The 23,516-nt window shown below is 53.2% G+C and overlaps 7 protein-coding genes across 7 annotated transcripts; 4 read left to right on the top strand and 3 right to left on the bottom strand.

Annotated features, from left to right (window-relative positions):
- Positions 1–345: 345 nt before the first annotated feature.
- rad14 (DNA repair protein RAD14) lies at positions 346–2,821 on the top strand (the record flags this gene model as incomplete). Its single annotated transcript, XM_058517720.1, has 5 exons — positions 346–883; positions 949–1,322; positions 1,550–1,687; positions 1,752–2,349; positions 2,406–2,821. The coding sequence occupies 5 exons, from the start codon at positions 346–348 to the stop codon at positions 2,819–2,821; spliced, it is 2,064 nt and encodes a 687-aa protein (XP_058368508.1).
- Positions 2,822–3,304: 483 nt separating this feature from the next.
- N7446_008974 (cell differentiation and development protein Fsr1) lies at positions 3,305–6,538 on the top strand. The gene is made up of 4 exons (XM_058517719.1): positions 3,305–3,869; positions 3,925–4,203; positions 4,265–6,088; positions 6,143–6,538. The coding sequence occupies exons 1-4, from the start codon at positions 3,767–3,769 to the stop codon at positions 6,400–6,402; spliced, it is 2,466 nt and encodes an 821-aa protein (XP_058368507.1). The 5' UTR covers positions 3,305–3,766; the 3' UTR covers positions 6,403–6,538.
- A 528-nt stretch (positions 6,539–7,066) lies between these two features.
- N7446_008973 (uncharacterized protein) lies at positions 7,067–7,835 on the bottom strand (the record flags this gene model as incomplete). Its single annotated transcript, XM_058517718.1, has 2 exons — positions 7,067–7,648; positions 7,725–7,835. 2 exons carry the CDS (start codon positions 7,833–7,835, stop codon positions 7,067–7,069), a joined length of 693 nt encoding a protein of 230 aa, XP_058368506.1.
- A 285-nt stretch (positions 7,836–8,120) lies between these two features.
- Positions 8,121–10,328, top strand: N7446_008972 (rRNA (cytosine-C5-)-methyltransferase NOP2; the record flags this gene model as incomplete). The annotated part of the gene is made up of 1 exon (XM_058517717.1): positions 8,121–10,328. The coding sequence occupies one exon, from the start codon at positions 8,121–8,123 to the stop codon at positions 10,326–10,328; it is 2,208 nt and encodes a 735-aa protein (XP_058368505.1).
- Positions 10,329–10,705: 377 nt separating this feature from the next.
- N7446_008971 (putative MATH and UCH domain protein) lies at positions 10,706–14,531 on the bottom strand (the record flags this gene model as incomplete). The annotated part of the gene is made up of 4 exons (XM_058517716.1): positions 10,706–11,282; positions 11,338–12,040; positions 12,101–14,173; positions 14,222–14,531. 4 exons carry the CDS (start codon positions 14,529–14,531, stop codon positions 10,706–10,708), a joined length of 3,663 nt encoding a protein of 1,220 aa, XP_058368504.1.
- Positions 14,532–14,943: 412 nt separating this feature from the next.
- Positions 14,944–16,760, bottom strand: N7446_008970 (deoxyhypusine synthase). The gene is made up of 3 exons (XM_058517715.1): positions 16,415–16,760; positions 15,553–16,353; positions 14,944–15,504 (listed from the first exon to the last, which is right to left on the bottom strand). The coding sequence occupies exons 1-3, from the start codon at positions 16,628–16,630 to the stop codon at positions 15,430–15,432; spliced, it is 1,092 nt and encodes a 363-aa protein (XP_058368503.1). The 5' UTR covers positions 16,631–16,760; the 3' UTR covers positions 14,944–15,429.
- Positions 16,761–17,500: 740 nt separating this feature from the next.
- Positions 17,501–23,450, top strand: N7446_008969 (MYB DNA-binding domain protein; the record flags this gene model as incomplete). The annotated part of the gene is made up of 2 exons (XM_058517714.1): positions 17,501–21,343; positions 21,408–23,450. 2 exons carry the CDS (start codon positions 17,501–17,503, stop codon positions 23,448–23,450), a joined length of 5,886 nt encoding a protein of 1,961 aa, XP_058368502.1.
- Between the last annotated feature and the right edge of the window lie 66 nt (positions 23,451–23,516).

Below are 23,516 nucleotides of genomic sequence, written 5' to 3'. Positions count from 1 at the left end.
ACTTTCTGAAAGTGCTTCTAGGTAGACCAGCCATATTCAACACTTTGAGCAAGCACAACGGTCAGTAATCGTCAACTATAGAAGCTTGGATGTTGGTACTGGTGGGAATCCTCTCCCCAAGGGGGTCGTAATGTCCAACCTCAAGGTTCGCTCGATCATGAAACATATTCTGTGGTATCTAACCCTTTTTGAATTGAATTAGGCAACTGTAGAGGATAATGGAAGAACTGTACAGTAAAGGGCTGTTGAGCCTCTGGAAGAGTGGGGAGGTGGAGCTCAGTGGGGAGCGGTGAACGACTGGCGATAGCAGAAAAGGGGAGACGCCAACAACTCTTCACTTCACTGATGGACACGTTCACTTCATCCTTTGAGGATAAGCAGCCCTTTCCATTGCTGTCCGATGGTCCTGGATCCCCCGATGACCCCCAAGAAAGCTATGACGAGAGCGTAATCTCCCCCGGCTATGAGGAGATCGAGGTGGAAGACGATGCAGACTTCCAGTCTCATTATTCATTAGAACACCAATCGTTCTCGGATTCTGATTCAGATGAATCTTCTGAAAATATTGGTCGACATCATCCATTCCGCCAATCCTCCAGCTCTCTTCATGGCCCGAATGCATTTGCGCCGCCATTCTACAACCGTCCGCCAACCCCTCTACCACCTTCTCCGTCACTCACATCTCTTCTCCGCCCACCCTTCTCGACTACTACGTCGCGCCCAACCACCCCAGACAGCTCAGATGTAGAGACACCAAACGATACCGAGGCGGCGGTCGCCAAGTCAGCTCGTCGCGCAACGACCGTGCCACGCGCCAGTCCCAAAGTACCCACCTATGAGTACTACGGCTTCGTGTTATACTTGGCTTCTTCGTTAGCTTTCCGTAAGTCTCATGGATATCATATCTCGCAGCTCCGCGGTGGTGCGTATGCTAACGGCACAATCTAGTATTCTATCTCCTCTGGTCTTATCTTCCCTCCCCATTCCTTCACCAACTCGGCATCTACTATTACCCCAACCGTTGGTGGTCGCTGGCTATCCCAGCATGGCTGGTGATGCTCTTGATTTATATCTACGTTGCGCTCGCCGCATACAACACTGGCTACCTCACATTGCCTATGAACAGCATCGAGAATATTGTTGATGAGGTTGCGAATGTATCTGTCATTGATGGAAAGGCGCGGCGGCGGCCTGGCGGTGCATCCAAAATGAAACCAGGTGCGACCTCTTATCAGATCATGGGCCCCCAAAATCGCAAAGTCAATTGGCGCGAAATCTGGAGTGAAGGAACAGACGCAGTCATGGATGTGCCGGTAGGGGGCGTATGTGAGGTTTTATATGGCCAGGATCGTGAGGATGACTTCGATTACCCAGTGGCAAACTCATAGATTGGAATAATGAAATTCTCTCGGTTCAACTTGATCTGTTTACATGTATTGATGCTTTTACTTCTATACCAATGACGTCGTGTTGATCGGGGATTCACGTGATGCGGCAGATCGGGGGTTGGCCTTCCGACTTGAATCTCTAATCTTCTTGATCACTCCAGACAAAGGCCAGCAGGGAACTTCTCGAGATCAACCTTGAAATGTCAAAACGACGTTCGACTCCACCTCCACAGCCTGAGGGCTCTGGGGCAGGAGTACTTCCCCGCGGTCCGATCACTCCAGAACAGAAGCGCAGGATGGTGAGTTCTTTTGCGAAAGGATGAATATGACCCACGGTCAGCCCATACTAAACAGCTGCTGTAGGAAATTAACCGCATGAAGGCAAAAGCTCTCCGAGAACAGCGCGAAGCCGAACTGGCCCAAGCTGCTCCTCGTGCCTCGCAATCCGCTCAAGGAGCCAAACGCTCGTTCGCTACTATGACGGCATCCAATCAACCTGCGAACGTGCGCGATGCTCGCGCAAACACTTCGTCAGATCGCCCGGATTCGATCAGGCCGGCCCGCAATTTCACAAGCTATGTCGACTATGACTTTAGCAAAATGACCGATACGAAGGGTGGATTCTTGACCCAGGAAGATGACCCATTCAACAAGCAACTTCATGTCAAAGATGATAAGGAGGAACAAAAACCTGCAAATATGACACAAAAAGAATGGGAACGCCACCAAATACTTCAAACCCTAAGGCGGAACCGTGAAGGGCCTTTCGAGCCCGGTCTAAGCGTGCTGGATGATAAAAGCAAGCAAAAGAAATGCCGCGAATGTGGTAGTATTGAGATTGACTGGAAATGGGAAGAAGAACTAAAGTGTTGCATCTGCCATTCCTGCAAAGAGAAACACCCTGAAAAATACAGTTTGTTGACCAAGACCGAAGCCAAAGAAGATTATCTCCTCACAGATCGTGAGTTCTTACACCGAGTGTCCTTAACATGAGCGATTACTGACCAGCTTCTATAGCTGAACTCCGAGATGAAGAGCTACTTCCCCGTTTGGAGCGTCCTAACCCACACAAGTCTACATGGAACAGCATGATGCTATATCTACGATACCAAGTGGAGGAGTATGCATTTTCAGAGAAGAAATGGGGCTCGACAGAGGCACTAGACGCCGAGTTCGAACGGCGGGAAAATGACAAGAAGCGGCGGCGGGAGGCCAAATTCAAAACCAAACTGCAGGACCTCAAGAAGCGCACGCGCGTGGAGGCGTACCGACGCAATCGGCAAGGGGCTGCTGGAGGAGAATTCGGCGACGATCTCGGCTCCGGGAGGAAACATGTTCATCAATGGGGTCGGTCGGTTGACAATCCAGAGACTGGGATCGGTGTTAAAACGTGCGTAGACTGTGGGATGGAGGTGGAAGAACTCGAGTTCTAAAAAGCGAGGTGTACCATAGCATTATTCATGAGGCCACGAGCAATCTAAATTTCGAATTTATCATGATCTGCGGATCTGTTATCTAGTCGAGTCTCGTCTCCTAGTATAAGTTACATCCTTCGGGCAGGTGTATCCGGCATTATTTACTTGACCATGCAGATATAATACTTTTAATGTTTGGGGCAAAAAGGGTTGTTGTGCAAACAAAGGACTTTGTTGAATGTACATCCCGTCCAGATATATAGATGGCGCAAGTTACTATTGAACCACGATATTGACTCAACGAGGCAATTGGAGAACATTGACATTGATATTAAGACCTGAAAGCCATATTAAAATCCCATACAGTAGAGCAAACAGTCCTTACATAGGTAGCCTGCATACAGACAGGATTGAAAATAGGTGCCTGAGATATCAGGCACCAATAGTGATGTCAAGCTCACCTTTTATTTTATTTTATTTTTTTCTACTTGACCTCCTTCAGTGACTTTGCACAACAAATTCCACTTACTCTTTCTTGAGCTTCTTATCGTGAGAACCTCAAAACGTCGTCAGCTCGCCTTCTCGACTCTCTCATCTTTCCCCATTCAGCAGGCGGTCAGCTCACCCCGACAAACCAGCCAAACCACCTTGACCATAACAAAAGAAGGCACGTTCATCTTCAACTCGATTGCTTCACCTCCCTCGTCTCCTTTGGATCTTCTTCCTTAGGACCCCACTACCCATAGGCTGACTCGGCGTGGAACGCGGTTCCTTGCTGTTGTCGCCCACTCGGGGACTTGACTCGCTTACCGCGGATACGATTTACGGGGATCAGGAGAACCGAAGCTCACACCTCACCTTGACGGCCGACCGATTCACCAACTGTTAGGTGGCCTACTTCGCCTTCGGCATCTCCTATATCTCATTTAACTCCCCGGGCCTGGACTTGTCCTGAAACCGTTCATGTCTTGGCAATCCTCATCAGCTATGGCTGGGGTCGGAGGAATGCCCGGTGCGATGGGTGACTCGAATGGGGGTCCACAGGGGACGGAATACACATTACAAGGTTAGTTAGGATTGATATACTTTCTGGATTGCCATTGACCCATGTCTGTACCTAGGTGTTATGCGCTTCCTGCAGACGGAATGGCACCGACACGAGCGCGACCGCAACGCCTGGGAGATCGAACGTGCGGAGATGAAGTCTCGCATTGGCAGACTGGAGGGAGACCTACGAACGAGCAAGCGCCTACACGAGTCTCTTGGCAAGCATGTTCGGCTGATGGAGACGGCGCTTAAGAGGGAAAGAGAGAAGGTGAAGAAGCTCTCCAACAACGAATCGATTGAGGACGTGAAGGACCCGAAAGAGGCGGCGCGTGAGAGCGTTAATTTCTTGAGAGGTAGGTGACTTGGAATTTTACCAGAGAACGTGTCCTGAGTACTAACTGGATTGTTCATCAGCTCAACGCTCCCAGCCAAGCTCGCCCCTCGAGAATGACCAGGATCCTGCCAACACAAATCTGCGCAAAGACGCATCAGAAGATGACCTAGATAAGGTTCGAGGCTTCTTGTCCAAGGCTTCGCACGAAATCGCGTACCATGTCATTCCTTCTTCTCACCCGCCCCTTGATCTCAACGACTCCGATCTTTCCAGTAATCTCTACGGCAATCAACAGCTGTCGCAACAGAATCTGGAAGAGGCATTTATTCAACAGCAACGCCAAAAAACGAATCATGTTATGGCGCGCGAAATGGCTGTACAGAACCACCAGCCTGTGTCCAACCACTACTCTGACAATGCTATGGCTGGAGGTCAGAACCACTATCTTAACCGGGATAACATGGATCGACGCCAGCTAGAACATCAACAAGCTCCTATCCCGGCGATCGACAACCGGAACCACACATACGAACAGGGCCTGGTTGATGATCGCCAAAACCAAGCATATGAGGTGTCGGGGCCTCAAGTAGTTGCGAAGGAAGACGCGAATCCACAGAACCAGAACGAGGAAAAGACCGAGGATGTGGATGGCTGGAACTTCGATGAACCCGCAGAGCCAGAGCCGGCTAGCGAGCCCATACCGCCCCACCGGCCTGATACTGATGCCTTCCCCAATGCCAATTTTGTACGCCCCGAGGCGTCTAAGAGCGGATCTCTCCCCCACCGAAGGAAGAGCTCAGGATCAAGGCGAAAGAGCGACGGTGCAATCGACGCTCGCGAAGCGGGTGCGACCTTTGGACAGCAGCAGGATTCGAACTTCAAGGTCCGCTTTGCCTTACGCGGTCATTTAGATGTAATTCGGTCTGTCATCTTTACTGGTGGCGGTAGCCCTTCAGAACCCGAGATTTGCACTTGCAGTGACGACGGAACCATCAAGCGATGGATTATCCCAGCCACCTATGGCGGCTTTGGAGCCCATGGCCCTGGTTCCAGCAATGACTTGGATATTACCAGCTACTTCACTCACCGTGGACATGAGGGTGCAGTAACCTCGCTTGCTGCTTGTTCCCCATCACAAAATATCTCCAATGGTGGCCGTGTTTTGGGCGACGGATGGGTGTTTTCAGGTGGCCAAGACGCCAGTGTGCGCGTGTGGGAGCGTGGGCGCGTTGACCCCAAAGCCACTTTGGACGGACACAAAGAGGCAGTCTGGGGACTTTCTGTTCTCCCAGGTACCGTGGGATCCGTCTTTGGTGACTCAAGCAACCAGTACGGTGGACCGGATCGGATCTTGCTAGCCTCCAGTGCAGCGGATGGTCGCATCCTGATCTGGGCTGTCAGCGCTCCTCCTCAAATCTCATCACCTCCGGCTGGATCCCGCCGTCAAGGTGGAAGCCGTCGGGCGAACTCCATATCCTCCGGTTCCAACTTCCCATCTTCTCCTCAGCCCAGTGTCGCTACAACCACACCCTTCCATTACACCCTTGTTCATCACATTTGCCGCGCCGAATCTCCCGCTTCAACATGCATTAGCCCTCTGTCTCTTGCAGGCGTCAACTTTGTTGTCTCATACTCGGATGCCTCTATCCTTGTCTACGACACCCGGACCGGCGAAGAAATCGTGGGAATGGCGAGTCTCGAGACGTACGATGGCACGCCTTCTACTGGTGTGAACTCTGTCGTCACCACCACCATCGGCTTCGATGGAACCGCTAGCTTGGACCCTAACCGGACAATGGGCGAGGAAGAGGTAGTCCACGGTGCTACTGGATCCAGTAGCATTGAGGGCGTGATCATCAGTGGTTACGAGGATCGATACATCCGGTTCTTCGATGCCAACAGTGGTGAGTATCAACGCCCAGTTTACCTCAACAATATGCTGACTCTTCATGATGTAGGTCAATGCACATATACCATGCTGGCCCATCCTGCAGCAATTGCGGCGATGTCATTGTCCCCCGATGGACGCGAACTCGTTTCAGCTGGCCATGACGCAAGCCTGCGCTTCTGGAACCTTGAGAAGCGCAGCTGTACCCAGGAGCTGACAAGCCACCGACTGATGCGTGGTGAAGGTGTATGCGCCGTGGTCTGGAGCCGTGACAGCCGTTGGGTTGTCAGCGGTGGCGGAGACGGCGTGGTCAAGGTGTTCTCTCGATAATTCAAACGATGAGGTGAATCCTGTGTATGATTCTTCTCCTTTGTGTATTTCCTCACCTTCCTCTCGTCGTTTGCTATATGATCCCATGACCCAGATAAGCGATTGGCCGGACCAGTTCGAGCCTATACGACGGTGTTCCGAGCTGCATGGCACATGATACTTTTCTACGTGATTTTTCTCTTCTTCGAAATATGTACTTTATACTTCGACGATAGCATGCCATTTCACAGTGATTCCCTGGCGTATGTCAATGTTTAGTTCCACTATAAAGTTACTGCTTCGGTACATGTTCAGCTCCTATGCGGATTGGAACAGATCTTGATTTTAGTGCTGTTTTCTTTGCTTCTGTGATGAGTTCTTGCTTGAGTCCCAACTGCAACTTGATAAGCTTTTGATTTGATCTGGATTTTTGTGTTGTTTATGGTGTACGGGGATTTCCGTTCTGCTTGGTGTCTAGCCTGTGCCTTGGACAACGACAGATCGACTTGTATGTGTATAACATTTTGAAATCGTACCCGGATGGATTGAATATTATTCCCTTTGGTTAGATTGTAGAAAAATGACAGATGTTAGAGTTCTCCGTGATGGAACACAACTGTAGCAAAAGGAGGTATCATTTGATATTGGCATTATTTCAAGTTCGTGCTTTCATGCATATGTGATCTTATTTCGCCGAGCTCCATGCATCCTTGAAAAGCGACCTCAGCCGCTTCGCCTCTTCTCCGTCCTTCAATCGCTGCTCCAGGTAACCCTCTAGATCATCCCAGAAAGCATCCGTCCGCAGAACCTCCTCGCCACTGGGGCCAACAGCAGCCTTAGGCGGCGATTCATTCCGCTTCTCCTCCACCTCCGGCTGGGCCACTGCAGAGTCGATTACTTGGGCACCGCCAATAATCATCACTCCAATCTCGACTGCCTTGCCACCTGCCAAAACTGCAGGCTCGTCTGCTAATACCTCCGCCAGGGTCTTTCCTGTTCCGGTCACTGGCTTGCGCTTGTACAGGATCTTAATCTTGTCTAACGGGACTTGTCCGCCCTGGGCATCGGTGATGCGCGCTTGCACGGCATCCCGGAGATCTTGGATCGAGGTGGTTGAGATAGGGGCGTTGGAGATGGTGAATTCGAGAGCGGGATTGCGAGCAGACTTCATACAGACATTGATCGATTTCGAGGAGCCTGGTGCCTGCGCGGACTTCACTTTCTTGGGCATTGGGGGGTGCGGGGCTGAGAGGCGGGGGAGAGTGTACTGTAGTTACATAAAGGCATTAGAATGAAGTTGTTCCGTAGATGATATTGAGTGAAGTATCGCAATCAAGACTTACAGGAACCCGAAGTCCAACCTGCTCCGGATCGAATACATGGTCAGCGCGGAGCTTGATAGGTCGGGAGTCCAGTGTGGACAAGAAGGACTTGGTAAATGTCAGTTCCGACATGGCGAGTGATGTATGGAGAGTAGCTGAGATTCTCAAAATGAAAAACAAGAAGAAGAACCAAATATGGGGAAGCTGGAGAAGTGGATGTTGTTCTTCGCAGTTCCGCAGCTGTTCAATCTGTGTCGACACCTAATTCTCCAGGCTGAAACATCTATCTCACACCGCCTTCTGTCTTTTTTCTTACTGCCGCCACTCACCGCTCGAAGAAAAAAAAATGACGGGAAGAAATCGCAGCTCCCAAGACGCAGACACCCCAAACATTTCCATACACACCAATCTTTCACAATGGGTGTCGGTCGCCGTATGAAGAAGCAGGGCCCTCCGGCCCCGCTGGACGAGTCGAAAATCACAATGCTCAAGAAGCGCAAGTCTGGCAGTGCTGAGGCGCCTCCGAAGGCTGCATCGGCGAAGCGTCGGAGATCCGACGCCGATGAGCCTGTGACGAAGAAGGATGCCCCAAAGAAGAAGAAGGTCAACGCCGCCGCCAATGTCGCACCTACCAAGCCTGTCAAGGCCGATAAGAAGAAGCAATCGACCAAGCCTAAGCCTGTTCCTGTGCCCATGTCTGATGACGAGGATATGGAGGATCTCGACGATGAGGAATTTGGTGACCTTGATGGAGTCAGTGAAGGTTCAATGGATAGCGACGACCGGGTTGAGGGTCTCTCCGATCTGGAAGATGACGATGACAACTCCGTTATCGACTCCGACGATGAGGGCCATACCCGCGAAGCCATGTTCTCTGACGACGAGGACATGTCTGATGCCGAGGAGAGATTGACCGCCGCCAACATCGAGGGTCTGTCCCGGAAATTGGATCTTGAGCAGCAGGCAGAGGAAGAGGAGGCCGAGGCTGAATTGCAGGAGGCCGCTTTGCAGACTAACATCGCCGGTCCCGATGTGTTCGCCGACCAAAACCAGCAGGGACTCGCACCTGACCTACAATTACTTCGCCAGCGCATTACCGATACCATTCGCATCATGGGCGACCTGAAGACTCTCGGCCAGGCTGGCAAGTCGCGTGCCGACTACATCGATCTTCTCCTCAACGATATCTGCACGTACTACGGTTACACTCGGTTCCTCGCCGAGAAGCTGTTCAACCTATTCACACCCATGGAGGCCTTTGCCTTCTTCGAAGCCAACGAGACTCCTCGCCCCGTCGTTATTCGTACCAACACTCTACGAACCAACCGTCGCTCCCTCGCCCAGGCCCTTATTAACCGTGGTGTTGTCCTCGAGCCCGTTGGCAAGTGGTCCAAGGTCGGTCTGCAGGTCTTCGAGTCTCCCGTCCCTCTGGGTGCCACGCCCGAGTACCTGGCCGGTCACTACATTCTCCAGGCTGCTTCATCTTTCCTCCCCGTCATGGCTCTCGCTCCTCAGCCTAACGAGCGAGTTCTCGATATGGCCTCTGCGCCCGGTGGTAAGACAACATACATGTCCGCTCTGATGCGCAACACTGGCTGTGTCATCGCAAACGATGCCAGTAAGCCCCGTGCCAAGGGTTTGATTGGTAACATTCACCGTCTCGGCTGCAAGAACACCGTCGTGACGCACATGGATGCCCGGACTGCCTTCCCCAAGGCTCTGGGTGGTTTCGATCGTGTTCTGCTCGATGCTCCTTGCACCGGTACCGGTGTTATTTCCAAGGACCCTGGCGTCAAGACCTCTAAGAACGAGCGCGATTTCCTTGCCATCCCTCACATGCAACGTCAGCTTCTTCTGGCCGCCATTGACTCCGTCGACCACGCTTCTAAGACCGGTGGATACATTGTCTACTCCACTTGCAGTGTCACAGTGGAAGAGAACGAGGCTGTTGTGCAGTACGTCCTGCGCAAGCGCCCCAACGTCAAGATCGTCGACACTGGTCTTGGGGACTTCGGTAGCCCCGGTTTCCTCAGCTACATGGGCAAGAAGTTCGATGCCAAGATGGCACTCACTCGCCGCTATTTCCCCCACCGCGAGAACGTCGACGGTTTCTACGTCTGCAAGCTTAAGAAGACCGCCGTGACTCCAGTTTCCAAGACAGATGATTCTACCTCCTCCGCGCCCGCAAAGTCTGGCTCCAAGTCTGCTCGCAGTGCTTCCTCAGCCGCGTCCACAGACGACGACGAGGTGTATGACAAGACCCCAATTGTCGATGAGAATGGCGACGCTGCCGACTTCGAGGGCGGTGCCTTCGCTTCTTTCGAGGATCCCGAGGACACTGAGCGTATTGCTCGTGCTGAGCGTAACCGTATCCGTCGCAAGGGTCTTAACCCCAAGGGAGTCCTGAACAAGCCTAAGAAGAGCAAGTCAGAGGCCGCACCCAAGACTAGCGAGTTGGTTCCCCCAACCAAGGAGGAAGAAAACAAGACTGCTGCCTCCAAGAAATCTACTAATGAAGGAAAGGGCGAGAAGAAGACTGTGGTCAAGGGCAAGGAAGACAAGAAGACCGAGGCCAAGGAAAAAGGCGAGAAGAAGGATAAGAAGGCCAAGAAGGCTAGCAAATGATCAATGAGCTGATCGTCTATTTCTCTGTGTGTGTATAGTTTTCTTCGGGCAAGTCAAAAAGCATCATGTATTAGGGCGGGGCCCGGCGCATTGGATATACCTTTTGTTCAATCAAGATCAAACTGTGTTTCAAAAAGGAAGCAAGTGCAATGTAAATGTAAACATCTGTAATGATTGTGCTGAATCTATCAACGATCTATAACCACAAATAGGTGGCAATGCGTATATAACCAAAATGAGGGAACAGAATGAAATCACTGCTGCCCATCTAAATCACAGCTCGCTAAAAATATCAATGAACGTAAATGTGTTCTTCATGGAAAAAAATTCAAACCGAAACGCAACTGTCCCTTTATACTCCGTGACAAGCAGATACTCTATGCACGATAAATCTTGATCACCTTTTTGACATCTTTGCGACACATCGGGCAGAGACTGACGAGGTTCGCGCAAGTCACACAGGAGCAGAAATGGCCACAATCAGCGAAGACCGCGTCCATTTCTTCGGTGTAGCAGATCTGGCATAGATCCAACTCTGCATCGGCCACTTCCCAGTAACTGATACCCTTGCCATGGCGCTTGCCGTCCTTGAAGCCACCCACATACTTGTTGCCGGTTGTTTTTTCGATATAGGTGCCTTGCCCGTGGCAGACATCCTCGACCCAGTCACCGTCGTAGGAGTCGCCAGTGGGATAGTCAAGCTTTCCTTGTCCGTGACGTCGACCGAAAACGAAGTCCCCTCTATAGACCATGCCGGTGCTGGAGATGTGCGTGCCCTTACCATGGTGGTACCCCTTGAGGAAGTCACCACTATAGTAGTCGTTCGTGAAGGTGGCTTCGATGGTCTTGCTTCCGGTGAAGCCCTGGATGGGATGACTGCGAGAGTCTGCCCACAAGTAATGAACTAGACGGTCAGGACTAGTGAACGATCCCGCAAAAGCAAGTTGAGAGCGCCTGTATTTTGCATTAGAATTGATATACTTGTGGTACTCATAGAATTTATACTCACTTGTCTTTAGCCAACTTGTCTCCGATGATGAAGCAGGCTCCGTGGGGAACCACCACATCTTCAAACGTGTCCGCTGGCGAGACCGTGGTGACATTGGCGCCATCAACTCGCTTCCACATGAGGAAATCTTGACGAATACTTCTCTTTAAATGGCGCCTGATCGATGCTTTGACATTTGAATCGAGCTTTGAGAAGAACGAGCCTACAGTGCGAAGGACCTGTTTGTCCGCATCGAACAATTGAATGAAGTAGTATGCATGACCAACAGGCACCTTAACTTCAGGGACAGTTGATGCCTGAGGCGCAGATTCTATCGAGCGTTGTTCGGCTGCAGAGGCTGAAGTGGGAGAATAATCGGTGGTTTCGATTGTTGAAGTGGCCGAACCAGCAACCGCGGCTTCTTGGTCGTGAGCAGTAGCCACAGCGAGTACCACTTCATGCTCTGCCCTCTCAGCTGAAATAGCATCATTCTCCTGGGACGGAGTGGCCAACAGAGGTGATTCATCGGAGGGCACAGGTTCAGAGGTGATATCTGGCTGCCGGCGGGAGTTTCCTGATGAGCTAGCAATGGCATCACCTTCTGCTACAGACGACACATTAGCGGAGGTTCCAGGTATTGAGACTCCAAGAATGCTATCATCGGCCTTGTCATCTGCAGTGGCAACTGTAGGAGGGTCTGGGATTGCGAAGAATTGAGCGTCCTCTAAAACAACTGTTAGCTGGATGGCGATAATATTAAAATGAATAATCTGCCTCCACTTACCCTCTGAGATGATTTGCATCCAGAAACGGATGGTGCTCAGTGAAGAATCCAGTGGAACATCCAAATTGGCAGTACTATCAAATACCAGCGATGATCCAGATGGGGCTGAGGAGTCCCCTATCTGCCAGAAACGGACCCGTTCAGGGCCAATTGGCTCAGAGCTTGCAGATTTCCATAGCGCGATCTTCTTGCGCAGGTCTACCAGCCGTGATGAACGGGGCAGAGTCATATACATGACACTCTTTATCGCCTTAGCTTGCGCCATGAGATCGTAGGTGTCAAACAGGCTCGTCAACTGATCATACTCTGGTAGCGAATAAACCTCAACCTGGACATCTTCGGCAGGCTTGTCCCCAGCCTGATACACGCCAGTTTCGTAGTACCGCTTCAAGGCTTCGGACGCCTCCCAAGGGCCCTGAGGGCCAGGCAACAGCTCCGAAATCATGTCGCCACGGACATACATGGCAACGACGGGTACATCGTGCCCCTTCTTGTGGTCGACGGATTGAGAAGATTCGAGACCAAGATGGGGGCCCATGGCAGTCTTTTGAGTCAAGCACTCTACACGGTTGTCGCTGCCGTCATCGAAAGCAAGCCATGGGGTACCCGGGCCTGCTGGGCGAAGAATGCTGAAAAACTTGCCCGAGGTACGGCGGCCGCGGTGGACAACGTAGCCATAGAGGACATACTGACTGCCCTGGCCATCAACCACCCATGGGGCCAAGTCTAACTCCTCATCCATGTCCACCTTGTCATACCGCAGCTGCCAACGCTTGGCCTTGTCCAAAGTATGGCGTCCAAACTCCACATGGAGAACTGGCGGGAGCGACCAACGCCCGGGCTTGGTACTCAGGTATCCCTTGACAGCTTCGCCAGATGATTTAGCTTGGTCAATTGGCATGTAAAGGCGGGAGTTGAAGTCTGTGGGCAACATGTTCACGGTTTCAGACGTCATGGTGCTCACGATCGGACTGTCAAACAATCGAGCAAACTCCTTACCAGCCTCCGTTCCTTTTAGCTCGAGCTCCAGGGAGCGGCGTAGGCGCTCCCAGAATTCAGACACGTCATTTGAAAACTCGTGCAAATTCCGGAGAGTGGTTGTGACAGCATCGGTATCGACGTAGCTTGGAGAAAGTGTCCGGCGGCGCAGCTGCCAGAGAAGCTTTTGGAGAGCATTGCAAAGAGGCTTAGGCCTGGCATCGGCATTAGTAAGGTGTTCAAGGACATCGACACCCTGAATGATCTTGCTAAATGGGCCAATGTGTAGCCATGAAGCTAGCCCAGCTACCTCTGGGCTGTGATTGATGACTGAATCACCCAGAGGACGATAGCCAGTCAAGGCCATGCTATCCCAAGTGGGTTCGGAGTCACTTGGATGCCACCAAAGAGACTTGGTAGGGTCGTTGACCACCCGAATATAAGCGTCGAAAGCGAGCGTATCGTTGTTCAGGAGGGCACGGTGTTGACCGCGACGGCGGGAGTGGATTTGATCCCATGGTCCGTGGAAGTAAGTCCACCCCCAGTCTAGGTTGTGAGGGTTGAATTGATGACAAGATGACTGCATCCATCCTGTCCGGGGCTCTTGCGGATTGTATACAATGACTCCAACTTGTGCGGGTACTCGCCAAGGGCCCGAGGATCCATCATGACTGCTTTGAGCGGCGTTCCCAGCGGCAGGATACTGGGATTTATAATCTTCGAGCCAGGCCGCCGCATCATCGGTTGCTGCCGATTTCAGATGGACTTCTGGAGTGCTGTCGTCGAGAGAGGCATCGGGTGCGGCTCGCCGGACGGAGAATTCTGTCTCTGGAAGTGTATCGTCCGGAGTAGGCATTGTGGTGGAGCACTCGAGGTAAACGCTCAAGGCATTTACATTGTTCCCTCGAGGATAGAACTTGATTCGCCACCAATATCCGCCAACAAAGGCTGCGGGGGAACGAATGGTTTTGGCGCGATTGGGGTTTTCGGGTGTACCTCGAACACCCTTGAACGTCCACGTCAGGCGAGCCTTCTCTGCGGGAATATACTCGGGGTCTCCGAGTTCCCGGAAGAAGTTGTTTTCCCAGTATCCGTCTGTTTATGGTTAGTGACTTGTAGCTTTCATCAGGATTTCAAACATACGATCCCCAGCACTGTAGTCCGAGTCACCCCCTTCAATCTCCTTCATCTCCTCCTCATCTGGAGTCGTTGTGTCCTCCTCGTATTCAGCCCAATATGCATGTTCGATCTCTTCTGAAGGCTGGATTGACGGAGGCTGAGAAGTTGGAGACGTTGATTCGGACGAGGCGAGCGGGTTTGCATTAGAGGGAAAATTGGGCGACTCTATCTCTGGAGTATTGTCTGGAGCATTGGCCGCCATTAGGTTGCTCCCAGCTTCGGTCTCGGGGACCGATAGCTGTGAATTGGTCACCAAATTGGGTAGAGGGTCCATGGCCGTCGAATCGGGATCCCAATACTTCCAAGGGATGGGTTCTAAGCCAGACACACAAAAACAGCAAAATGACACACTAATCAAAGGGTAGTCGAAGATGAGATCCGGTCTCACAAGGTTCAAAAATCAAGAGACTCCAACGGGCTGTATGGTTGTATATAGTGTAAAGACTGGCGATAAGCCGTTATCGGACCACGCGAGATATGTAGAGATTGGAGAGCGAGAGCGAGAGAAAGCAAACAGAAAGAATGCAGAAACCGAAGACAGAGACAGAGACAAAGAGAGAAGAGAGGGAGAGAGGGAAAGACAAAGAGAAGGAAAAAAGAAGAAAAAAGTTGGGGAAAAGATAAGAGAGTCCGGGGGGACTCGGGGGCGGTGGGTCTCTCTGCCTTGGGCTCCTATACTTCGGATTCAGGCAAATGAGGTTGGATTTTCACGCTATATTATATTATTGGTATGCTAATTGCTTCTCTTGGTGCTCTTCTTTTGGTTCTTGCGTCTCTTGTATCTTGTCTCGTTTCCTGCGTCTCTTGTTCTCTGTGTGCCTCCTGATCGGCAGCCGATCCGAGAAATCTCCACTCAGGGCAGCCAACCTTAAATAGTGTGGCAACTCGGCATATCAAGTCCGAATTCTCTCCCTTTGCCACTGGTGGAGAACGCCACTCAGGTCCGACAATCGGCATTCCTGTATGCTTATAGAATGACAGGAATTGGGGGCCGTCAGACTGGGTCAGGACTGAAACAATTGCGCGATCAGAGAGCCATGATTGATCAACGCTTGTCGACTGGAATAATTAGCAGTGATTGGCCCTTGGGAGCAAATCCTCCTGAACTGTAGCTCGCAGTATCCCGATGGCTTGGCACCAGTGGTACCGCATAGGACTCGATAGCCTTGCGTTCAGTTCTGGGATTCCGCACGAGCGAACGAAGCGGCCACAATCATGGGGAATACTGCAGTAGCCTCGGCGTATACCTAGTGGATAATTAGCCTCCACGCATGCAAACATTTGGAATTACTGACCTTGACCGATTTGGCATCTGCCTTGATCTTGCCCCAGCTCACCGCTTCATCCGGCCGTGCGCCCGCATCGCTACCGTCGAACTCCTGCGCGGTGTTCACATATACTGCATGTTCAGCTCCGTTACGCATCAGGCATGCATTGGCAATGTGGTGCTTGACCACGCCGCCACCTAGAATAATCATGCCAGCGCGCATCGCCCGCACCGCCATAGTGTTAATGCGGCGGACATCATCCACGATATCCACCCGGAGTCGCTGTGGAGAGGACTTGAAGGTGTGGAAGTAAAGCATATCACCCAAGGATCCATCCGTCAGGGCGGGACAGAACACGGGGATTCCGTTCCGGGCCGCCCAGTAGAGAACCGAATCTTCGTGGTTGATCTCTCGGCCTAGCCGCTCGGTGATGCGGCTTGGCGTCCAGTGAAGCTCGTCTTCCTCGTCGCCCGTTTCACGCGCCTTGACCTTGGCCGCCTCCTGCTCCTCCAGCATCTTGTCCAGAATAGGAACCACCCAGTCCTCGAAGGCACAATAGTTGTTGTTGGGAACGAGCAGGTTGCCGATGCGGTTGAGACCCTTGGCACGGAGACCAGCACCTGGGGTGGTGAATGATCCGAGATACGTGGGTGCGAGACATTTGATCAGATCCTCCTCAACACCACCCGCAGTGGTCACAATTGCCGACACATGCTTGTGTTTCACGAGATAGCGCAGGGTATCACGAAGACCGGATGAGATCAAATTCGAAGTAAAACCGAGGAAGATGGTGGTTTTATCTCCGGTTTCGGGGTCACGGAAGGCGCGCTAAAAAGGACAGGCCGTAAGATTCTAAAATTAAGGACTTCGATTCAAGTTCAAGGCTTACCATCTCGTTGATGATGCGGGCGGCCTCGGCAACAGCACTGCCCTGGAACCCTGTATAGGCTAGGTTGTCCACCATCTCTGCTACTGTAATATCCCGGCCCTGGAACTTGTCGAAATCCACGCCGCTCACTTCATGAGACCCTTCCGGAACGGGTTGCGAACTCTGGAGAACGGACTCCGTCACCGAGGCAGGGACCGCTGAGGCCTGGGAAGTCATGGCGATGGCAAGAAAGGAGAGTAGTGAAAAGAAAATGAAAGATAAAAGAAAAGATAAATGCAGTCAATGCAGTAAAGATATCAATGCAAGTCTTAAATGATCAACAGGAGGGGCAACTCCGATCTTTTTTTTCGGCGGGGAAGCATCGATTGCGGCCTGAGGCATCAAGGGGCCTAGACCTACATGCCTCAGGCCACAAGGCAGTAAGGCCGCACGGCACCAAAGCACTAAAGTCGCGGGAGGTGACAGATTCCACGATTTCGGTTGTTTCAGGGTATCAATGACTGTAACACCCTCTAACAGGGGTGTTAGTCCCGTAGGCTTAATATCCGTATCAGATCGAACTAATATCCCATCTCTATCTTCTATTTTCCTATTTTTCTCCCACATTGAAGAATTGAAGATCGCGATAGAGTTTGGGAGGCGCCAACACCCCCGAACCCACCGCACTAGTCCCGCTGCGCTTTAGTGCCACCCCTTGAAAGTCTCACGTCCTTTCCTTCAATAATCCCTCTGTCTGCTTCCCATACCTGCAAGGAGCTTCGGAGGATTCTCGGTGAACGTGTTTCATACCTAGGATCCTGCACGTTCCTTCAACCTCATCAACCACCCCCGGCTTTCGGGTTCTGATCTCCAACTGTCATCAACAAAGGGTGCCGTGCTTTGATCCGAGTCCATTTCCCCCAAACTTGGAGATACGCCTTGCCTGATCGGGTATTATTACCTAATCCAACGCCTGGTCCGTGTCTGTCACGTGCAGTCCCTCGTCCTTCTCCAGTATGTGAATGGATTCTGCATTCCATTAACCAGCTGTGCTGTACTTGGTGTTGGAGGCGCTAATCAATTTACAGCACATAGCATGACGCGATAATGTCAAATCGATTCCCTCCATCGTCCGGGTTTAATTCCCGTGATCGTTCTCCGCAGCGCTTCGGTCGTCCACCGGTTGGCCCTCGTGGTCCTGACGATGGCCCTGCCCCGTTTAGAGACCCGCCCCGTGGCCCTCGCGCCTTGGTCGACTCGCCTCGGGGCCACTTTGGAGGCCGTGGTAGGGGTTATGGCCGTGGTGATTTCCGTGATCGAGACAGAGATCCACGAGACCGGGACCGTGATTTTCGAGACACCCGCGACGGCCCACCGTTTCGCCGGGATATGGACCGTGACTGGGGTCGCCGTGACCGTGACTTTGACCCCCGAGACAATCGCATTGGCTTTGGCCGAGGACGCTCGAGGTCCCCGACGCGCGACTTTCGTGATATCAGAGATCCCCCAGGACGCGACTTTGATCTAGGTCGGATCCGTCGCAATTCTCGAGATAGCATCTTGTCCGCATCTTCAGGAGGCCCCGATGGCCCACCCACCAATGGCGGTCATATCAATCGAGGAGGCATGCGAGGGCGCGGCCGTGGAGACTGGGAAGGTGGACGCGGTCGAGGCCGCCCGCCCTTCCTTAATGACGACCGCGATCTCTTCCGCCGACGAAGCCGATCTCGCGAAACCTGGCGTGGACGTCCCGATCGAATGATGGATCGTGACCGAGACCGAGATTTGGACCGTGATCGTGCCTTGGATCGGGATCGCATGATGGACCGAGATCGTGACCGGGAACCCCCGCGACCAAGAGACCGGGACCGAGACTTGGATCGTGACTTGGACCGTCGAGACCGCTTTGATCGTCGAGAAGATTGGGAACCCCGGCGCCCTGATCGCGAGGACCGAGATCGCCCAGTCGACTTCTGGAAACGTGACCGTCCGCCGAGCCGTGCAGAAAGCCGTGCAGCCAGCGGTTCGACTACCTCCTCACATCCCCATGCAGCATCGACTAGTGGCCCAGCTCCAGTGGATCGACCCCTCGAGCCCCCGGTGGACCCAAGCAGGAAAGCCTCGATCATGTCAACTGCTCCGGCACCAGAGCCGGTACGAGAGACCGAGCGGACTGAAGTGATCCTAGCTCGCCCAGAGGCTCCCAAGGAGCCCCCACTTGTTGTTCGATCCTCCCCGCCTCCAGCTGCTCCTCAGGTGCCCGCCTTTGGCTCCGTGTCAGCTCCTATCCCAAGCCCAGCTGCCGATAAAGAACCCGCAGAACAGCGAACGGCCCCAATTACCTCTCAACCAACATGGAAGGACCGGAATGAAGTACAACGGCCGATGGTTCAACCCCCAACCGGCCCCAAGGCGGAAAGAGGCGATACCTCAGCTCTCTCTGAACCTCGCAATCGTCCTGAAATACCGTTGGAACCCACAAATCCGCAGGGAGGACCTGCACGTGCGCCCAAACCATCTACAGGTATCTCCGACTTGTCACCACCCACTGCCCCAGCCGCGATGTCCAAGCCGAACTCAGTCTCTGCGCCAAACGAGGCTTTCGGGGTTCGCAGATCGAATTCTCAGACCTCATCTCCCACGTCCACACGACATCCGCTACCGGTTTCGCGCGCAGCATCCCGCGAACCATCCGTGTCACCTCGAGTGCCCTCCTCCATTATCCCCACTGGACCTAGAGCACTGCAACGGCAGGCCCCATCACCACGCGGAGGAAAAGGCAGCAAGCCATGGATGCATCCTGGCTACCCCCGGACACCATCTGTTTCTAGTGCGCCTCCGAAGCAGGAACCTATCGATCATGGTCAGGCTGTTACTTCTGTTGTTAAAGACACTCGAAACGTCCGAAGACCCCCGTCTCCCGTTGCAGATGAGCCAGAGAGTGGTGAAATTGTTCCTCGTGAAGATGAGAAAGCCAGGTCTCCGGCTTCTGATTCAATGAAACTCCCGATTCGCCTTAGCCCTCCGTTGGATTCCAATGTGGAAGACGTTGAATTGAGCAGACACTCTGAGAAAGGCGGCAATGAAGAGGAGCCTGCCATGTTGCCGGATTTTGGACGTTCTAGTGACGAGGAAGATAGCGAGAATGTCTTCACCCAGGAATATCTCGAAGAAAGGAAACGAATTTTCGAAAGGGACATGGTATCACTCCGAGCCGAACTGCCTCCTTCTCCTCTGGAAGACCCGACGATTGTATCTCTTCTGCTGAAAATCCAGTTACTTGGCATGTTGGCCAACGAAATGTCAGTGGAACAGCCCGCAGAAGAAGCAGTGGAAAAACCAGTACAGCAATCCGTGGAACCCGTGCCATCAGTGGAGGATGAAGTGACAGCCAATCCTCTCAGCAGTGAACGGGTGGTCTCCTTCGCCCCAACGCCGACTGAGCGTGAACCCGAACCTGAACTGGAGCGTGAACCGGAGCCAGTTGTTGAAACTATCATCCCCCCTGTGGTACCCAGTGATGAAGTTACCATCGACAGTCTTCCCTTCTTACACTCTGGCCCTCCCACTCCTCTTTCGGATTTGGAAGTATACCATGATAATATTGACATCCAGAACCGCCTCAAGGACACCTTCCTTGACGAACTTTCCAAGTCACAGCAAGAAGTTTTCAAGAAGAATGCAATTCTTCGAGAGGAGTACATGTCTTACTACAAGTCTTGGCGGTTGGCCATCTGGGAGCTAGACCGTCTGAAGGACAAGAAATCTGATACCCCGGCGCCAGCCTCGCCACCGGTCTCTACAGTACCAACCACCCCAGCACCCAATCCGGAAGGCCGTGAAGGACGACGCTACAAAGGAAACAGCGAGCTCGATTTCCTCAACGCGCTGAAAGCCTCTGAGATCTCGGCTCAAGAAGAGCTCGAACGCCGACGAACTAAAATGGCTACTGCTCGGCCTGATTTGGGACGTGAGGCAATCATCCCAGACATGCTCGAGCCGCATGAGGAGAAAGCCTGCGTCTACAAAGACGTCAACAATATCATTGAGTGTAACCGGGCCATGGATGTTTTCGGATTCCTGCCACCTCCCAACGATTTTACTCCGGAGGAGCACATTACTTTCACAGACGCCTTCATGGCATATCCCAAGAAATGGGGCAAAATCGCGGAATCCCTACCTGGGCGCACTTTTCAGCAGTGTATCATTCACTATTACCTCACCAAGGAAGAGATTAAGTACAAGGCTAAGCTCAACAAACGCTGGAGTAAACGCAAGGGAGGACCTCGAAAGGGCGCCCCACGGCCCAAATCCAACGCCCTGATTGCTGACTTGAGCGTCGTTAAGCCTGACTTTGACGGTGAGGAAGCACCTCCCCCTGTCACTGACACTGGTCGTCCACGCCGTGCTGCGGCTCCCACATTTGGTGACTCTGGCGAAGTGGAGGGCGGACCACCCGGCCGTCGTGCCCAGGCTGGCCGGGATATTGAACCAGTCGAAAGACCGCCTGCTCGACGTGGGCGTGGTGGAGGCGGTAGTCGCGGCGCCCGGCGCGCGAAGACCATGCAACCCGATCAGAAAGGTCAGATCCTGGCCACACAGGACACCTTACCCCCGCCTCTTCCTGGAACCGAGATGGAAATGATTCCAGACAACATTCCATGGGGGCTAGAGGCCAGAGGAGGAGAACGTATGGTTCAAGAACAACTTCCAGCAATGCCGCGAGGTAGGGCAGGACGCGGACGCGCAAAAGATGGCGTCTATGTCTTTGAGTCTACCGAAATCGACCCTCCTATGGCAGTCAAGCAGGCTGAGACGGGCTACGGGTCCATGCAACCGACAAGCTATTGGTCTGTGCCAGAGCAGCGTGATTTCCCTGCCTTGCTAGCACACTTTGGCCGTGACTTCGAAGGTATCTCGGGTTGGATGAAGACTAAAACTACGGTGATGGTATGATATGAAATCATTCGTTTCTTGATATTTGTATTGTGGCCAGCTAACACGAATACTACAGGTCAAAAACTTTTACCAGCGTCGCCTGGACAGTGGCCACAAAGATTTCGAGTTGATTCTCACAGAGGCCGAGGAAAAGAAGGTTCGCGGTGAACTTACGGGGCCCCTTCCCATTCCGAGTGTTGCGCCCAAGCGACGATACGAGGCGACTCCGTCTTCTATCATTCCTCGCCCACTCGCCCCTCATGGCGATCCCATGGCCGAAGTGGACGAATCCCGGTTCTCCTCAAAGGCCAAGCCTCTTGCTCTCTCGCCACAGCCCATGGCCCCGCATGTGCGGCCAGCGTCCGAGAAAGATCGCAATGCTGCTCGCTATCAACCACTTGCGCAAGCTTCCACCGCTTCTCCAGTGCCATCAACTGCAACTCTCATTGAAGAGTCAACTCGGGCAATCCGCGCACAGAACGCAGGCCAGGCTCATCGTTTGCAGCAGGGTCCACGCCTTGGGTACTTCACGGAGGACAGACGAGACTCTTCGATCCTGCCTCATTCAACGTCCCGTGCACAGGATCTATCTCTTTCCACACGCCATCCTCCTGGCTCAATGCCACCTGATATGGCTCGGATGGAACCTTTGTCTACACAAGGCTACATGTCTGCGCAGCAGCCACCGTCTCTTCTTTCCTCGGCTCACTCGCGTCACCCCAGCTTGACCCAGCCTGGCTCGCCCACTCAACTGCCTAGACCTGAACTTGACGTTGCGTCCGTTCACCGTGATCCCTTTGCTCCTAGACCCTATTACTCGTATGCAGGCCAAGGACTATCCCAGTCGCCTCGCCCGGGTTTGTCGCCAGTCAAAGATGCACCTCGCCCGAGTGTCACTCCTGCTCCTGATGCATCTCGCCAAGTGCCCGCCAAACGGTCCAACATCATGAGTATTCTTAACGATGAGCCCGAGGAGCCTCAGCCGCGCAAACGATTTGCCAGTGAGCAGGCTCCGTCCGCCGCAGCTTCAACCTCAAGTGCAGCAGGAAGACCTGTTTACCAGACTACCCCATCGTCCCGCCATGAAGACACCGTCATGTCCGGTATGCCGCAGAAACCCTCTAGCTTCGCCCAGCAAAGCCAGTATCAGCAATCCTCTCGCGGATATACGGAGTACCCTGGATATGGGCCCCCTCAGAGCGGCTCAGGCACGTCGGCAAACAATGACTGGATGGCCCGGTTCGACCCGCGGGCGCAACAAACGCCTCCGCAGCCTCAAGCCCAACCGCCACCGGCGCAGCAGCAGAGCAGCCGTCCTGCGGCACCTTTGGCTTCTCAGAGTTCCTATGCATCTTATGCTTCAGCCCCTGGCCAGTCTTCAGTACCTTTGACCAATCTCTCGGCTCCATCGCCAGCCCCGACTCCCCCACCCCAAACCGCCTCTCAGCGGTCGTCCTATCCTAACGTGTTTTCTCAATCATCTTCTACCCAGCCGCAGCCGCCTGGAGCCTCTGGCTCGCGTGAGATGGCCTCTCAGCCCCCATCCTATCGAGCAACATCACCTGGTCCACGTGCCTCTATGGCGTATGGATCGCGACAGGAACCACCGGCGCCTACACAGTCTTCCGCTAGTCTGTATGGTGTTCATCCGCGCCAGTCTGGAACGCAATCATCGTACTCAGCCGCGTCCACGCCAAACCCAGTCCAGTCGCATAGCTATCAACAGCATGTACAAACCATGGTCAGTGGGTCGCACCAGCCCCAGTCACACCGCTCCACTCCTGTGACCTTGCCCGGTGGTCCCTCACAGTATGGACATAACACCCCACCTCCTCAGTCTCAGCCTAGTCGATCAATGGCGTCGCTGGCGAGCCTTGGACGCTCGTATACTCCTCCATCTGCTATGCATCCCTCCATGGGTGGAAGTGCCATGGGTGGTTATGCCCCTCCCCCACAATCTGTGTCGGGATCTGTCCCGCCACTTCATCAGCGGCCAGGAGCGCCGGGCTCCCTCGGTGAGGCTGCTTCTACCCCCACACATCACCGCGTTTACAGCCATAGCTCAACCCAAGGCGGACCACCGGGGTCGTTGCCACCGCCTTCGCAGCCGCCTCGTTAGAGGTTCCTGTTTGATTAAGGATGTGCTGTGTGAAACCCGTCATGTGACCGGTTGTACATTACTTTA

The sequence above is a fragment of the Penicillium canescens genome (assembly GCF_028828765.1).
Source record: "Penicillium canescens strain IBT 15451 chromosome Unknown utg000006l_segment0_segment0, whole genome shotgun sequence".
Lineage (NCBI taxonomy): Eukaryota > Fungi > Ascomycota > Eurotiomycetes > Eurotiales > Aspergillaceae > Penicillium > Penicillium canescens.
This window is presented reverse-complemented; position numbering and strand designations above follow the sequence as displayed.

Coding starts and splice junctions, on each gene's coding strand:
- N7446_008970 (XM_058517715.1), bottom strand. CDS start 16,630: ATGACTTCCCAGGCCTCAGCGGTCCCTGCCTCGGTGACGGAGTCCGTT. Junction 16,354..16,414: donor CCCGCATCATCAACGAGATG/GTAAGCCTTGAA, acceptor TGTCCTTTTTAG/CGCGCCTTCCGTGACCCCGA. Junction 15,505..15,552: donor CAGATGCCAAATCGGTCAAG/GTCAGTAATTCC, acceptor ATTATCCACTAG/GTATACGCCGAGGCTACTGC.
- N7446_008974 (XM_058517719.1), top strand. CDS start 3,767: ATGTCTTGGCAATCCTCATCAGCTATGGCTGGGGTCGGAGGAATGCCC. Junction 3,870..3,924: donor GACGGAATACACATTACAAG/GTTAGTTAGGAT, acceptor GTCTGTACCTAG/GTGTTATGCGCTTCCTGCAG. Junction 6,089..6,142: donor GTTCTTCGATGCCAACAGTG/GTGAGTATCAAC, acceptor TTCATGATGTAG/GTCAATGCACATATACCATG.